This window comes from Natrix helvetica, assembly GCF_964273705.1.
Source record: "Natrix helvetica genome assembly, chromosome: 2".
Classification (NCBI taxonomy): domain Eukaryota; kingdom Metazoa; phylum Chordata; class Lepidosauria; order Squamata; family Natricidae; genus Natrix; species Natrix helvetica.
The window spans coordinates 161,240,311-161,253,636 of NC_138552.1; the positions used below are offsets into that span (position 1 = coordinate 161,240,311).

General features: G+C 42.8%; 1 protein-coding gene and 1 long non-coding RNA gene across 4 annotated transcripts in view; one reads left to right on the forward strand and one right to left on the reverse strand.

Moving 5' to 3' along the window:
• Positions 1-6,827, reverse strand: part of ELOVL5 (ELOVL fatty acid elongase 5) — a gene marked incomplete at its 5' end in the record, with an annotated part of 60,690 nt that extends 53,863 nt beyond the window's left edge. Inside the window, one exon of one of the 3 annotated variants that reach the window (XM_081944035.1) lies at positions 6,604-6,827. Coding sequence is in view for 2 of the 3 variants with exons in the window: in XM_081944033.1 (XP_081800159.1) it covers positions 2,443-2,464 (22 nt within the window). Of the gene's footprint in view, positions 1-2,442; positions 2,465-5,682; positions 5,705-6,603 lie in introns of those variants that run through there. The other 2 variants (XM_081944034.1, XM_081944033.1) reach the window with 2 other exon arrangements.
• LOC309387522 overlaps positions 5,706-13,326 on the forward strand; it is a 29,067-nt gene continuing 21,446 nt past the window's right edge. The window contains exon 1 of the long non-coding RNA XR_014174610.1: positions 5,706-6,143. This is a non-coding gene — a long non-coding RNA (uncharacterized lncRNA). The remainder of the gene's footprint in view (positions 6,144-13,326) is intronic.

Here is a 13,326-nt window from a genome sequence, read left to right on the forward strand (position 1 = left end):
CTCAATACAGCAATGTGACGCAGTGAGTTCAATACAATACAATAGCAGAGTTGGAAGGGACCTTGGAGGTCTTCTAGTCCAACCCCCTGCCTAGGCAGGAAACCCTATACCGTTTCAGACAAATGGCTATCCAACATCTTCTTAAAGACTTCCAGTGTTGGGGCATTCACAACATCTGGAGGCAAGCTGTTCCACTGATTCATTGTTCTAAATGTCAGGAAGTTTCTCCTCAGTTCTAAGTTGTTTCTCTCCTTGATTAGTTTCCACCCATTGCTTCTTGTTCTACCCTCAGGTGCTTTGGAGAATAGCTTGACTCCCTCTTCTTTGTGGCAATCCCTGAAATATTGGAACACTGCTATCAAGTCTCCCCTAGTCCTTCTTTCTATTAAATTAGACATACCCAGTTCCTGCAACCGTTCTTCATATGTTTTATCCTCCAGTCCCCTAATCATCTTTGTTGCTCTTCTCTGCACTTTTTCTAGAGTCTCCACAACTTTTCTACATCGTGGCGACCAGAACTGAATGCAGTATTCCAAGTGTGGCCTTGAACACCTGTGACTCAAAGGGAAGAGCAACTGGCTTCCTTTTCATGTTTCGACTTCAACCAATGGAGGTATAGCTGGCTTCTGATTCTCTTTGAAAGAACAGGCTTCCTCTCTGAAGTGCCCCTGGATCCTCAGTTATCCCTGGAGTTATGGTTAGGTGTATCTTTCCATAGATGTGGCATGAATTATGAAGGAGGTGAAAGAGAACTCCGACACCTCCTGAGCCAATTGGATCCAGTGAGACCTTGGTTTCTTCTGGTATTGAAACCTGTCATGGGTTGTCCATGAGGACAGCATCTAAAGAGCTGAAAAGCAGATGTGGCAGCTGTGCTATTAACCAGTGCAAGATGCAGACACCACATGAATACTGAATCAAAAGACTTGCATTCACAATTGATTATAGGGCAATTTGGGTCCGTATTGACTGTTAAAACCCCCTCTATCAGTTTTTCCCAAACTGTGATGTGCACTACACACCCTTGGGCATGGGAGGTGTAAAGAACATTCTTACAATAAATCCACCTTTCCCGAACTGTCATTGTATTGTTTTCATTGTTCATCAGTGTTCATTTGGGTACAGGCAATCCTTGACAATCACAATTGAGCCCAAAATTTATATTGTTAAGCGAGACAGTTGTTAAGTGAGCTTGCCCCATTTTATGGCCTTTCTTGCCACAGCTGCTAAGTGAATCACTGCAGTTGTTAAGTTAGTAACCCAGTTGTTAAGTGACTCTGACTGCCCTATTGACTTGGCATGTCCGTTAAGTCTTTCACTTTTCCTCTCCCTCCCTTCCCTTCCTCCTATGTGTCATCTCTGCTTTCATTACCTCTGAACTATGAAACACAAATCTGAATCAAATGTAGATTTTCAAAAGTACTGTCACATCTGGTTCCCAATTCTTGTCAAATCAATATTATTATTTATATCTTGTGTATTACAAAGCAATTTAGGAGATCTGGGCCAGTGCTATTGGCAGCTCCGGATAAGCTGAAACGCTAGAAAGGATCGCATTTTAAATTCCACATTCACTACTCCTTGGCAGAAATTCAAAGGCTTAAAGTGACTTTGATTTGTACAGAAGCAGAGTACAGTTCATTTCTCGGCTGAGTTTTAGCAATTCTCCTTTTCCTCACATCGCATCAGTCCTGCTCTACATTTTATTTGATGTCAAATGTAAGGGTGAAAAGTCTCCCCGTTGGCGAAAGAAAACTACTCAAATTCTTTCTATTAAATTCAGGTGGGCCAGAATATTAATTTGTATTTCAAATGCCTCATTTTGATTTTATATTCTGTGAGAAGCCAGACCCGCTGCTGTCATTCATGTAGAAAGAAAATTATAACAAGTGAATATTAGCTCAAAACACATTATCCGAAATTAGGTCCTTAATGCCAAACAAATGAAGAATAACAGCTAAAATTCAAAAAGAATGCAACAAATTAAATTATTCACATGATCTCTGTGAAGATTTCTTCTCACAAATTATTACACTTATGTCGTGTTATTTATTCAGCCTACTTGATCAGAATACCATGCAATTCTATCTAATAAGTACGGCATTACAAAATTACCAGCAGTTAGATATTTTGCACTATATACCATTTTTATTAATCCTTCTTGTTCCAAAGCCAGACTCAGGGAAATGAAGTCATTTATTTCTAACAAAAGGATTGTGCAACTGCAAAGCTGGTAATTACCCGGGGCAAAAACCTTCCGAACCTCTTTGAAAGTTTTATGCAAATAAAAATCACCTTGGGATTATGTAATGTCCCTTCAGTATCTTAAAGTTGCTCCCAACCAGCAAGTGCACTGAGATAGGAAACAGAAAAGCAGAAATAGAATCAAGGAAATTGTTTATCTTCTTTTCTGAGAAGAAAAAACAGAAATCTAATAAATACCTTTGATAAAGAAACCAACCATGGATCTTTTAAGCTGCCTGTTATTATCTGGATCCTGAAAGAAATCCCTAAGTAGGTCAGGAGTATGCAAATATTCTTGAGCGGAGGACTACATCATGCTGGAAGCTGCACTAGAAAAGAGGGTGTAGCCACACAAAATGCTTTAAAGGGTGACAGAAACAAAAGCGCAATTGATCATTAATTTTTTTGCAATGAACTGTTCAACTACTATTTTTCACCTACCTTAAACTCAAGAGCTACCTTAAACTCAAGAGCAACTTTCTCCCTTTGAGATAGAAACCTTGGAGATGACCTTGATCAGGGGTGTTAAACTCAAGGCTCGAGGCCCGGATCTGGATCTGGGGTGCTTAGATCTACCCCACTGGGGCTCCCTGGAAACAGTGAAGGAATGGCCCACAGTGCCTCTGCCAGAGAAAACAGAGCTCGGGAGGGCTGCTGGCAGAGGGTGGCAGGAGGCCGTCACAGCTGAAAATGGAGCTCGGGAGCCTGTTTTCGCTGGCAGAGCGCTCGGGCCACCAAAGGCAGCTTAGACATGAGTGATGTCAAGCTGGCCATGCCCACACTCACCATGCCCACCCTGGCCTCCAGAGGTCAAATACAACTCTGATGCGGCCTTCCATGAAATTGAGCTTGACACCCCTGACCTTGAGGAAATATTCACAAGACATTACAAAACAGCATTTCTTGAAACCCGGGAAAGGAGACAGAATTAGGAAGACTCCTACAATAGTCTCTTACTCCTCCTACAATACTCTCCCTTAGGGTGGCTCCTCCCTGACTCAATGGAGATATGAGGAGGAGAGGAAGAAAGTCACAATCAGATTTGCATGACTTTGTTGTAAGTGCCTATCTCAAACACACACACCCAAACCACTAGTACTAGTCTTCTTGTGGAATCTATTTCTTGATCCACACAACCTTGAAGGGTTGACATTTATTTATACATGAATTACCAGGTTAACAATAAATAAATGTGAGCAAAATAAGTGAACACACACATCAAAGTGATAGAATGAGGCGAAGATTTTGATGTGTTACTGGTGGTCAACAGTATCTGGACAGGTGGATTCTACAAATGAATCTCTAGTGGTGCCCTTGGTCCTGAGATTACAGGTTGCACAATTTTGAGATAAAATGACAGCCAGAGCCCTTGTGCCCATCACAATATCTAAGTATCATTCTCCAGCCACAAGTAATATGGAAGCCATCCTTGCATAACATTATGACTTGTAGGGCATCTTTAGAACTACTGGGAATAAGACTACCGTGTATACTGTCTACTGTTATCACAAGTTTATCTCATCATCACAACAATTTTTGTGCTTTTTTCTTACCTAAGTACAATAGCAACCATGAGCAATACATTATTCTGGTGTTTATGGTGTAACAGGAACCCAAGATCAGCACTCAAGTCTATAATATATTATCTTACTGGTCTCTTCTTTCGTTGACATGAACTTTCCACAATCAGCAGATTTCTCTTAAAGAAGTCAGGACAGATCTTATATCATGCGACCAAGCTTTCTTGCTGACTAAGCAATGGTATTACCTTTCAAAACTACAAAACTGTGATTCATGCAGTTCCAAACTTTTTGCATTGCAAGAGTCCAGGTGCAATTAAGCTCCAAGGAAAGAGAAACTTCTATCTCTTCATTTAACAAGAGCAATTTAATATTTAATAAGTGGTACTACTCTTTTGGGCACACTATTTCTGTAAATCTCAAAGAAAAGTAATTCAGAGACTTTGCAGACCATATCTCAATTAAACATAACATCTTAAGACAAATTACCAATTTGTTGATATACCTGCACCAACACACCTGTTCCAAGATATTTATACAATTCTGCCAAGCAAAAAGTAATTATGTTATTGCTTCAAAAATTAACTGGCTTCCTCCAACACGCAATCAATATAACACCCCAATTAAATAGAACTAAGTAGCAGACCTACAAAATGCAGAAATTCACCTTTGGAGAAGGAATAGACCACATTTGCTTTTCAATGCAGTCTAATGAGATTATCCCCCTTGATGCAATCAAGAACTCTTCTTTGCTGGCAAGCAGGGATGATATCTGCTTTCATGTAAATCACACAGCACTGACTGACTAACTTAACTCTGTATAGGTACATTTTAAGGAGAACCTTTTTGCATTTTCTGACTGATGGAGATTGCAATCTGAGTGACAAATGTTTAACTAGCTTTACAGTCATTGTTGCTCATAGAACAATGTTTGCACTATACCTTAACAAAACTTAATGTGAAGTCAACAAAACTTAACATGAGCGTTTTCCAATCTGTAATCATAGAGTAAGATTAGATGAAAGATACTTTTTCAAGTTTCAAAAAGCAACAACATGCACATTTAAATGCAATTCCTTGTCAATCACTGGGGCACAACCCAGAAAGACGTGGATACCATTGCAATCTAAATGTGTTTTGTTAATTAAGGACATTTGCCAGAGTCAAGGAAAATTATACAAATACCAGTAGTTCTTGACTTACAATCAGAAATAAGGTCAACATTTCCAATGCTGAACAAGGCAGTTGTTCAGTGATTTTGCCCATTTTACAACCTTTTTGCCACAGTTAAGTGAGCCATGCAGTCATTAAGCAAATATGGCTTCCTCATTGACTTTACTTGCTGGAAGCGAGCTGCAAAAGTTACAAATGGTGATCACATGACCCAAGAACAATGCAACTGTCATAAATACATGCCAATTGCCAAGCATCTGAATTTTGACCATGTGACTATGAAGATGCTGCAATGGTCATAAAAACTGGTCGTAAGTAATTTTCAATAAAACTATAACTTTACATGGTCACTAAATGAATGGTGGCAAGTCAAGGATTACATATATATATAAATCCTGGGAAAGCCCAATGATTTGCAGATGGAGCAGAGTGACTGAATGGGTGCAGCAGGCAACCGTTAAGATCATACGTGAATGTTTCTTAATCTCGGCAACTTTAAACTGCATGGACTTCAACTCCCAGAGTTCCCCAGCCTGCATGATGGCTGGGAAAATCTGACTGTCCTTTAGTCCACACTGTTGAAAAACACTGCTATAGGTTATCATCGTTTGGACTGGCATCTAGAACAGAAAAGAACATTCAATCGTTTTACTGCAAAACCCAGTTCAGCTCTAACTAAAGACTTTATGATGTAGAAAAGGTCACCATAGCCAGCGCCAATTCAAGGCTACCTGCTCCAACCCACCCTTAAAGTGCGCATTCATCGCATCCAACGAGTGTTTCAAGAGGGATTTGGTTCAAAAAAAGACCGAAATGCATGCACTGCAACTGCAATTTTTTTTAACGCAGAAGAAGCAACCCAGTTCCCTTCCAGATGTTTTTAGGTTTCGCCTCCCATCAGCCCGAAGAGCGACAAAGGCTTCTGGGAATTGTGGTTCCAAAACCCGAGCTCGCTTTTCCCCTTGCGTTTAAGAGTGCAATCAGCCCTCGTGCGAAGTGCCAGCCAGGCAGCGCCTTAACCTCCAGCCGCGGCAGAGATTCGCGGAGCGCCGCCGACACCGCCGCTGCATATGCAGCACTTGTTGCAATTCTGGCCGCTTCTGCCGGGGAGAGCAAAAGAAGGAGCAACTGGTTCGCAGGCTTCCCTTTCGAAACTCGCTCTAGGCCGCCTCTCCGCCTTTTGCCACCGCACGGCCGGCAATAACGGTAAAGCGAAAGGGCGGCGGATGCACGTGGAGCCCGTCCCGAAGGCCCTTGGGGGGGGGGGGAAGGGGAGGAAGACGCCAGCTCTCTCCCGCTTGCACAAACCCCGTCTGAAACCTTCCCCGTTTCCTCCATCCCCACCCGGCCGGCGCCTCTCGAGTGAACCCTTTCAGAGCTGTCGGCGGGGATTCAGCCCCCTCTCCGCCGGCCGGGATCGGAGCAAACCGGCCGCTTTCCAGGTTTCCCACCTTGGGATACTTTGCCCGCCCAAAGGACGGGCTGCAAAGTAGCCGGCGCGGCGCCCGAGACGGAGATGCGCTGCTCCGACCTGGCTCCCCCCCCCCCCCCCGCTTCTTTCCCTGCGAAAAAGATCCCGAAGCCCGGAGCATCCGCCCTGGCGATCAACAGCTGCACGCCCATCCTCCCCACCCGGCTCTCTCCCTTCCCCTTCCCGGAGGCCCACCTAGCTCGGTTCCTGCGCGAAGGGCTTGTAAGCAGGATCCCGCTTCCCCTTTGCTCGCGGTCTCGGCCAACTTAAGGCAGCGAGCGATGGATCCCTGCAGCAGCGAAGGAGAAGGAAGAGGCAGCGGCTCAGTCACGCTGTAGAGGCCGGTGGGGAAGGGCCAGGGGCGGGTCTAAGCGGAGACGGCGGGCTCCTCCGGCACCGCTCGCGGAGAGGAAGAAGGGAAAGGCGAGGAGAACGCGAGCTCCGCTAAATTGTGGGCTGACGGTGACGTAGAGAGGGCGGCTGGAAGCAAGTGGGAAGGGATCTAAGGAAAGGGGGGGACTTATGACGTCACGCCGATGTGGCGCGAGGAGGAGAAGGTGGGTATTTGAAAGACAATGGAAAGTCCCGAGAGAAAGGAAAGATCAGAGAGAAAACCCCTCTTATGCACGGTTTGCAAGCGGTGCCCTACAATGCTTTGGAGGGGAGGGGGAGAGAGAAGGCGCTTTACTTTCAAGTTCGCAGGACTTGCTCCGAAGTAAAGTCGCCGTTTTACAGTTGTTTCAACGCTTCTTCAACGCACAACTGTTCTTCCAAAAGATCGCACCCTTAAGACGGCAGGGAGAGTTGAGTGTCATTTATCAGGCGCTGCGGCTGCAAAGCGGCAGTTTTGGCGATCGCGGTCTAGAAAGTCTACGGAGATTCTCAGTCATGCAGGTCATGGTTGTCCCAAAGGTGCTTCCACCCTCACCACCCACCACGCCTCAGAGGCAATTGGACTTTCTCGTTTTTCTTTGAAGACGTTTCGCTGCTCATCCAAATCCAAACGTCTTCAAAGGAAAACCAAAAGTACAGATGCCTCTTGGGCGGGGGAAAAAGCACCTTTGGGGCAGTCTACAAAGGTAAGGTAAGGACGTCGGCTCTTCGCACTCGGAATAAAATAAAATATGCGTGCACTAACTTGGGTTTCGGGGAGCGCCGAAATCGGTACCAGCAATTGCACGTCTTGCATGGTAGGCGACGTTCAATACAAACCCTAGGAATCGCTAGGATACGCTTGCTCTACGTGCCAAGCCAACCTTGCTTTTTTTAAAAAAAGCATTTGGTGTGACTCCGGCCCGTTCGCCTAACTTGTGAATCGATTCGCCGTGCAACCCCTCACTTCCCCAAAAGGATTAAGCAAACGGGTGGAGTGCTTTGCGTGAATGCAGCTCGAGGTGGCAAAGTGGTGTCGTGCAAAAAAAAAAAAAAGCCCAGCGGGGGAAACAGCTGGCTGCAAAACGCGACTTGGTCTGAGTGCACCAAACGTTTGCCAGCCGCTTTTAAAAAGGGGAAAAAAAGGGAGGATCGAAGCGAGAACAGAATTGCACCGTATTAGAAGAAAGACGTGTGCAAGGACGTGGGCTCTCCATCACTGGATGTTTTAAAGAAGAAACTAGACAGCCACATCTGAAAGTATAGGTTCTCCTGCTTGAGCAGGGGGCTGGACTAGAAGACCTCTGAAGTCCCTTCCAGTTCCTATTCTCTATTCTTTACTATTCTCTGTTCTATTCTCTATTCTATACTATTCTGTTCTATTCTCTATTCTCTTCTCTATTATATTATTATTTTCTATTATATTCTTTTCAAATTCTCTTCTATTCCCATTCGCTGCCGACCTTTGCTTCTTGGCCTCGGGATGCCAAACGAATGGGAATAGAATTTGAAAAGAATATAATAGAGAATAATAATATAATAGAGAAGAGAATATGAGAAGAGAATAGAGAATAGAACATAATAGTATAGAATAGAGAATAGAACAGAGAATAGTAAAGAATAGAGAATAGGAACTGGAAGGGACCTCAGAGGTCTTCTAGTCCAGCCCCCTGCTCAAGCAGGAGAACCTATACTTTCAGATAAGTGGCTGTCTAGTTTCTTCTTTAAAACATCCAGTGATGGAGAGCCCACGATTTCTAAAAGGAAAGCTATTCCACTGGTTAACTGTCCTCACTCTTAGGACAAACACTGTTGGCGAACGCCCTCGCGTTCAAAATCACCTTCGAAGGAGAGCAAGGGCGGACCCAGCCGAATCGCCCTCTAAGCTGTACAGGTCCCTCTCGCGCTCTCTCTGGCCGCCTCGAAGGCGGATCCCGGCCACCCTCGCAGCTCCGCTTCCCCTCGGCAAAGCGCAGCCCGCGGGTCACCCCATTTGCCCGGCAGCGGACGTGGCCAATCGGAGGGGGGCGACGGAAGGGGGCGGCGTCTCGAGCCTTGAGGAGGCGGGCCCTTCGCCTGCTTTGACCGAACAACCTCGGACGAGGGCTTTGACGCGCTGAAAGCCGGCCAGAGGATGAGGTGACTTGGGCTGGTGCCTCGCGTGTTTTTGTTTTTTTTAAATTGGAGTCGACCAAAAGAATATCACCCACTTCACCCCCTCCCATGTTTTCGATTTGTAACGCCAAGGGGGAAAGTTTAGAAGGTATTAAAAATGCATATACCTTCCTGGAGTGTTTCTGTAACGCTTATAGATGCCTGCAGGAAAAACGTATCTCCTAAAATATTGAAAAATCTTTTCAGTTGACATTATTCAGGCAGGATAAGGAGAGATTCAGTGAAAGGGGGCATTAGGGTCAAAGTCAATATGTGTACAATCGGGCACTGGACTGGCATGGGGAAAACCTAGGTTCACCGTCCCTTCTTTGTTATGGAAGTTGTTGAATGATTGGTTGGACCTATTCCTCCCAGTCCAACCTACCTCACAGGGTGTCTATGGAGATACTCAGTCATCCAGGTCATGGTTATCCCAAAGGTGCTTTTTCAAGAGGGAACTGGACTTTCTGGTTTTTCTTTGAAGATGTTTCACTTCTCATCCAAGAAGCTTCTTCAGCTCTGAAGAAGCCCACCATCCAGTCAGAGCTAAAGAAGCTTCTTGGATGAGAAACGAAATGTCTTCAAAGAAAAAACCAGAAAGCCCAGTTGTCTCTTGAAAAAGCACCTATGGGACTACCTCACAGGGGTGTTTGTGAGAAAGGAATGGATCTATGCACCTTGTGTCTAGTTTCTGAATGAAAGGCTGCACAGAAATGTAATAAGTCAGTTTGGTGTAATGGTGAAGGTGCCAGCCTAGAAATGAGGTGGTGGTGAGTTCTAACCTCACCTTAGGCATGAAAACCAACTGGATGACATTGGGTCAATCACCAAGTGGCTGGGAGTTCTAGTCCTGCCTTAGGCATGATGGCCAGCAGATGGCTTTAGGCCAATCATTGGGAGACAGGGAGTTATAGTCTTGCCTTAGGTATGAAAGCCAGCTGGGTGACTGGGTCAACCACTCTCTTGTAGTCCAATCCACTTCACAAGGTTGCTGTTGGGGAAAGAGGAGGAGGAAGGCGTACTATGTATATTCATTACTTTGAGTTCCTTGTGAATTTGTAAAAATCAAATAATTAGGGTTGTGTACAGTATTACTCTTCTGGATGCAAACTGGTATGGGGGCTTGGCTAGAAGAGTGTCACATAACCTTGGGGATGGTTGGTCACTTGAGGGCTCTCCCCATCCCCTTTTTTAATTCTTGTGATTTTTAACTTTTAAAACTTGTTTTAATTCTCTTTTTAACATTGTTTTTTACTATGTTCCTTTGGTTTTTATTTGTAAACCACCCGGAGTCACTCAGATGAGATGGGCACTTTGCAAGTTTGATAAACAAATACTAAACCAGAAGTAGTTTCATATAATGCAAGAAACTATGGTTTATACTGGTGCTGATTTGTTGAAAACATCATAGTCAAGTTCAGACAATAATCTCAGCCAGTGCTGAGCAACTTGAGATATCAAGATTGGATGCACCACCCCAGACCAAATTCTAGTGACAGCAGGAAAGTGAGAAGTGCAATTTAAATCTCTTCAGGAGGATAACTTACTTTATTTAAAGATATGCCACCACACGTAATTTGTTGTCCAGTTTCAGAAGTATACAGAAAATCCTGACTTTGTCCATGTAAATCACTTCCCCCTCTTCAGCTCTCCTGCTCCCCAACAGTGGTTCTGAGTCCTCCAGCCAGCCAAATATTGCTTACCTCAACTGTTTGACCGTAGTTTACAAACCAGACTAGCTAGGCCAGCATGGCAAGTCAGACACAAAGGCACCACTTTATGACTTAGAATAATGTATAAACTTGGAGGGCCAATATTATTTTTTCATCTCCCATTACAAACTGTGGGCAGATGCAATAAATGTGCATTATCATATTGCCTTGGTAGCTAATATATCAAAAGAAGCCTCACTGTCGAACTTGACACTCTATGTTCTCGTGTGTCAGGAAACATCCTCACTAGAGCATATCAAGGACTATGCCCCCTGTTTGAAAGTACTTTTTCAAATTATTATTGTTTTTTTTTAACTAAGACTTTCCAAAACCACTTTTGCAACTGACCATAGGTAGTAACAATCCACTTAACAATCACCACTGAGCCAAAAAATTGTTGTTAAGCAAGACAGATGTTACGTGAGTTTTGGTCCATTTCACTTACCACCCTGGGACACTGCAACCGTGATAAAAATAAGCCAGTTGCTACTCAGCCAATTTTTTATCATGTGATTATGGGGATGCTACAGTGATCAGAAGTGTGAAAAATGGTCAGAAGTCACTTTTTCAGTTCTGTTGTAACTTTGAATGGTCACTAAACAAATGGTTGTAAGTAGAGAACTACCAGTATCTACTCCCAGAAAAATAAAAACAAAGGGGGAAGGGGTAATCATTTTACTATTCTTTTCAACAAAGTGACCATCTCCTTGGAAAATCGAAATTCGCTGAGCCAAAGGTGCTTTTTTCTTGGATGAGAAGCAAAACATCTTCAAAGAAAAACTAACTCCAGTTAGTGCCTTTGGAACAACCGTGATCTGGATGACTGAAAATCTCTACAGAAATTAGCTGACGTCAAAAAGTATATGCTAGGAGAAGTGTCACTAACTTGCTTTAGGATAAATGGATGTTTCCATAAAAAGCTTTATGGAAACCATTTTGTTGGCATCCATAACAGCTCTCAAACCTCCAAGCCATAATATACTTTGGTTTTAGTCAAACCTGGAGAATGGTTTAGCATGATATTTGAATCAGATGATTATAATTTGTTCAACTAATCTTTGTTTAAATAAATCATTGGTTTAGCATAAGATAAAGGTAATGTACATGTTTGCCTCCACGTGCAAATACAATATATTGTGACTCTTTTCTGATTGAAATAAAATCTGAAAGCCAAAGTCCTCTCCTTTTACAAAATGTTTACAAAACAACAAATGGAGACCGCTCAAAGGGCCTCACAAAAGTGGCTTATAGAAAGTCACTGTTGAGACTCTCATTCCATTCATAAACGGAACTCTTAACAGTACAGTTCAACAGTTATTCCTAATTCTAAATTGAATGTAGGTAGGAAGAATTGTTAGATTGTCTTTAAGATTAATGATGGAATGTTGAGGACGTGCTGACTCTTGTACCTGTGACTTGATACATTTTTAGGACTTTGTAGATTAGAGTCTTCAGTTACGCATGGAGGTAAGAGAATGCCATGGAGTGCAGATGCTCAGATTTGTACTTTCATCCTTTGGTTGAGGCTTCTTAGAAATCATCGCAAACCTCTATGTTATGTACACCTGATCCATATCACATGCTAATTCTATGATTTGATTGGTTTCTTTAGTTATGTATTTCATTATATTTTTATAACTTGCTTCAATCTGGATGGTATTCAATATATATATATATATATATATATATATATATATATATATATATATATATATATATATATACATACATACATACATACACACACACACACACACACACACACACACACACACACACTAAACAAAACCCCAAGCCCCAACTTCATAATACAAATACTAGTAACCAAAAGTAAACTCAAGACCCCAAGCAGTCATGTGGGGCCAAAGACCTGTTAAGATAAAACTGCTTTAAGATGTTTCTCAAGTATCCATAATGTGAGAATGCGCTGTATATACTTTTGCGGGGTGTATTGAACAAAGTGGAGGTTATCATTTGTTGCCTCCGCTATTTAAGGTTTATAGCTGACCAAACCATAGCTTAGACCTACAGTGTGAACCTAGTCATGTGTTATAAATAAGCAGATGCAGAAGCACAAAGACTATTGTGTTTTTAAAAGCTGCACAGTATTGCAGCATTCAAACCTGAGAAAGTTTGAGAAGACTGCTCATCCTTCACATTTACGAAAAATTTTACATTAAAAAAAATAGAACTATAATACAAGCCTGCTTGTTTGTTTGTTCCAAAAAAATTAGTTCAATTTTCAAACAATCTGAAAATTCTGGTATGTCTCAGACATAGTTCAGTTATTCCTCCCTCCCTCTGAATTGGTTAAGACAAAAGCAGAAGTCCTTAAAGTAACCAGATGAAGCCCCCATGTTCTGATTCTCACACTGAGGCCATGAACACAGTATCACAAATAAATGTATCTTGGAAAATGTCACAGGGCTCTGTGGTCATAGTAAATGAAATGACCTTTGAGCAAAATTGGGTTACGTGTAATATTTTGTTTGAACCTCTGGCTACAGCAGCCTTCCCCGACCTATGACTTCTGGTGGCTTGCAGCACTCAACAAATAGCAGGACTTAACAAATCATCAGCTCTTCCCAGAGTTGGCTATAGACTCTGCTAAGCTGAGAAATGCTGCTCTAATAATAGTTCTAAATCAGTGTTTCTCCTGTTGGCAATTTTTAAGTTCTGT